Source organism: Zea mays, chromosome 8 (assembly GCF_902167145.1).
Source record: "Zea mays cultivar B73 chromosome 8, Zm-B73-REFERENCE-NAM-5.0, whole genome shotgun sequence".
Taxonomy (NCBI): domain Eukaryota; kingdom Viridiplantae; phylum Streptophyta; class Magnoliopsida; order Poales; family Poaceae; genus Zea; species Zea mays.
In genome coordinates this window covers 175000271-175002788 of record NC_050103.1, presented here as the reverse complement: position 1 = coordinate 175002788, position 2518 = coordinate 175000271, and the positions used below count along the sequence as shown (strand labels likewise).

Below are 2518 nucleotides of genomic sequence, written 5' to 3'. Positions count from 1 at the left end.
CCATGTGGTGGGGACCGCAATAGTAGGCATCAATAAATCAGCTGCCGAGGCGGACTGCCCCACCCACCCCAGGAGCGCCACGTGTGTGCAGCACAGGGATTAGGCGATAAACACACCATCAAACTTCCTCGTGGGCCCGCACCTCGCCCGCCTCGGTGGCCGATGCACACCACGTGTCGATCGCGCTGAGCAAGATACCGGCACGCGTCCGGATCCTGCCGGGACGGACGGCCCCGGTGCGCCGGACCAGGAGCACGTCGCAACAGCTGTACGTGTCGAGGCGCTGCCCGTGACGGCGACGGCCCCCCTGCCCGGCTGCCCCTGCCCGCCTCGCCTCGCCTCTCTTGTACTGCCCCCACGAAGCATTCGTGCTCGTTTCGCCTCGCGCCCGCGCTGCTGTCCTGCTGCTGCTATTTTGCCATTGCATCCATTTCCGGGGGACGGAGTGGAGGAGGAGGGCGTCGCCTGCGTTGCTTCGCGTGGGAAGCGTAGCGTGCTTCGTTTAGGCCTCTCGCCAATATCCGAGGGTTAATCTAGAGAGGCCTTTGGCTTTGCCAGACGCGCCTGTACGCGCCTTTCTGGGAGGCAGCCGCTTGCTCTCGCCTCCAATGGCCGAGATCTGCTGCGAAGAAGCCAAGTCCACGCCGGCGACCGCCGTGGCTGCGGCTTCAGTCTCCGCCACGGCCGCTGCGGCCGCCGCCGTGGCAGTGGCCTCCTCGGCGTTAGAGAGGAGGCGACGCAGGTTGGAGATGAGGAGGTTCCGCGTCGCGGGCGATCCCGAGGCGCCGGTCGCGGAGGACGTCCGCGCCGCCAAGCGGCAGAGGCTGGCGCGCACGCTGTCCAGCACCTGCCCCGACGCGGGCTCAGGCTCGGGCTCGGACTCCGACAGGCCTGCCCTACCGGAGCGGTTGCCCAGGTACGGGGTCACCTCCGTCTGCGGCCGACGCCGCGAGATGGAGGACACGGTCTCCGTTAGGCCGGACTTTGTGCCCGGCACCAGCAAACAGCACTTCTTCGGCGTCTTCGACGGCCACGGCTGCTCCCACGTACGCCATACTCGTACACGACGCGCGCGCATCTAGGAGTTTAAATCCCTTTTGCGGAGTTCTGTATGCTGATCGCAGTTTCGCGCTTTTGCTGTAGGTAGCAACCATGTGCCAGAACATGATGCACGAGGTGGTCGCGGACGAGCACAGGAAGGCAGATTGTTCTGGCGAAGAGACGGCGTGGAAGGCCGTGATGGAGAGGAGCTTCGCGCGACTGGACGAGCAGGCCGCCAGCTGGGCGACCAGCCGCAGCCGCGACGAGCCCTCCTGCAGGTGCGAGCAGCAGAAGCCCTTGCGTTGCGATCACGTGGGGTCCACCGCCGTGGTCGCCGTCGTCAGCCCCACCCACGTTGTCGTCGCCAACGCCGGCGACTCCCGCGCCGTCCTATCCCGCGCCGGCGTCCCCGTTCCGCTGTCCGTCGACCACAAGGTCTGTATACTCGTGCATCACGGGGCTGAGGGCGCTGCGCCTCCTCCCCTGTCCCCTCCCCGCGTCTTCGTCGCCTGTCCGTGAGCCTGACGTGCTCAACTTCCTGATTCGTTCAGCCTGACCGGCCTGACGAGCTGGCGCGCATCAAGGCGGCGGGCGGCCGCGTCATTTACTGGGACGGTGCTCGTGTTCTCGGCGTCCTCGCCATGTCTCGAGCCATAGGTGAGCTGGGCTCATTCGGGGTCGTTTTGGGTCCACTCGTTGGACTTGAACTGACGGGTTTATGCGCGCGCGTGCAGGCGACGGATACCTGAAGCCGTTCGTGTCGTCGGAGCCGGAGGTAACGGTGACGGAGCGCACCGACGACGACGAGTGCCTGATCCTGGCCAGCGACGGCCTGTGGGACGTCGTGACCAACGAGATGGCGTGCGAGGTCGTCCGCGCGTGCTTCCACAGCAACGGTCCGCCGGCGCCGGCCGCTCGGGCGAACGGCGCGGCCCTCCGGGCAGCCGAGAACGGATCCGCGGCCGCCAAGGGCGTGAGCGTGGAGGATTCCGACAAGGCGTGCTCCGACGCGGCCATGCTGCTGGCGAAGCTGGCGCTGGCCCGGCGGAGCGCCGATAATGTTAGCGTGGTCGTCGTGGATCTCCGCCGGGGGATATGATTTGCCTTCCTTCCTTTTTAGCCCTCTTGGAATCCAAGCTAATTTCTCCCCCGTTTTCTTCCATACTTTTAGGTTCTGTTTTGGTTTAGTATTAATACTGTAGTAGTTACCAACCAGACGCTTTTCTTCTCTCAAACGAGGAATTAAAAGCCAGTCGGACCAAGGAAATAGAACATCGAATTGCACACAGATGCACAAGGTAGTGGTAATCGTTAATCATAGCTTTTTTTGGCCGTCGATTAACGCGCTAAAAAGTGCTGATTCCATTCTTTGACTGAAGTAGATTAACGGGGCGATTGGTGTAGAAATTGGCGCTAAGACCACGTTTAGCGGGAGCAGATTGCGATTGGTTGGCCCAGGCAGGCGGTAGGATTCGGA

At 63.5% G+C, this 2518-nt stretch overlaps 1 protein-coding gene across 1 annotated transcript; it reads left to right on the top strand.

Moving 5' to 3' along the window:
- The first annotated feature begins 346 nt into the window (after positions 1-346).
- On the top strand, positions 347-2276 carry LOC103636504 (uncharacterized). Its single transcript, NM_001365402.1, has 4 exons — positions 347-1046; positions 1144-1476; positions 1593-1698; positions 1776-2276. Exons 1-4 carry the CDS (start codon positions 609-611, stop codon positions 2138-2140), a joined length of 1242 nt encoding a protein of 413 aa, NP_001352331.1. The 5' UTR covers positions 347-608; the 3' UTR covers positions 2141-2276.
- Positions 2277-2518: the final 242 nt, after the last annotated feature.

Excerpts from the sequence above, each read along its gene's own strand:
- LOC103636504 (NM_001365402.1), top strand. The coding sequence starts at position 609 with ATGGCCGAGATCTGCTGCGAAGAAGCCAAGTCCACGCCGGCGACCGCC. Across the intron at positions 1,477-1,592 it reads CGCTGTCCGTCGACCACAAG|CCTGACCGGCCTGACGAGCT; the intron begins GTCTGTATACTC and ends TGATTCGTTCAG. Across the intron at positions 1,699-1,775 it reads CGCCATGTCTCGAGCCATAG|GCGACGGATACCTGAAGCCG; the intron begins GTGAGCTGGGCT and ends GCGCGCGTGCAG.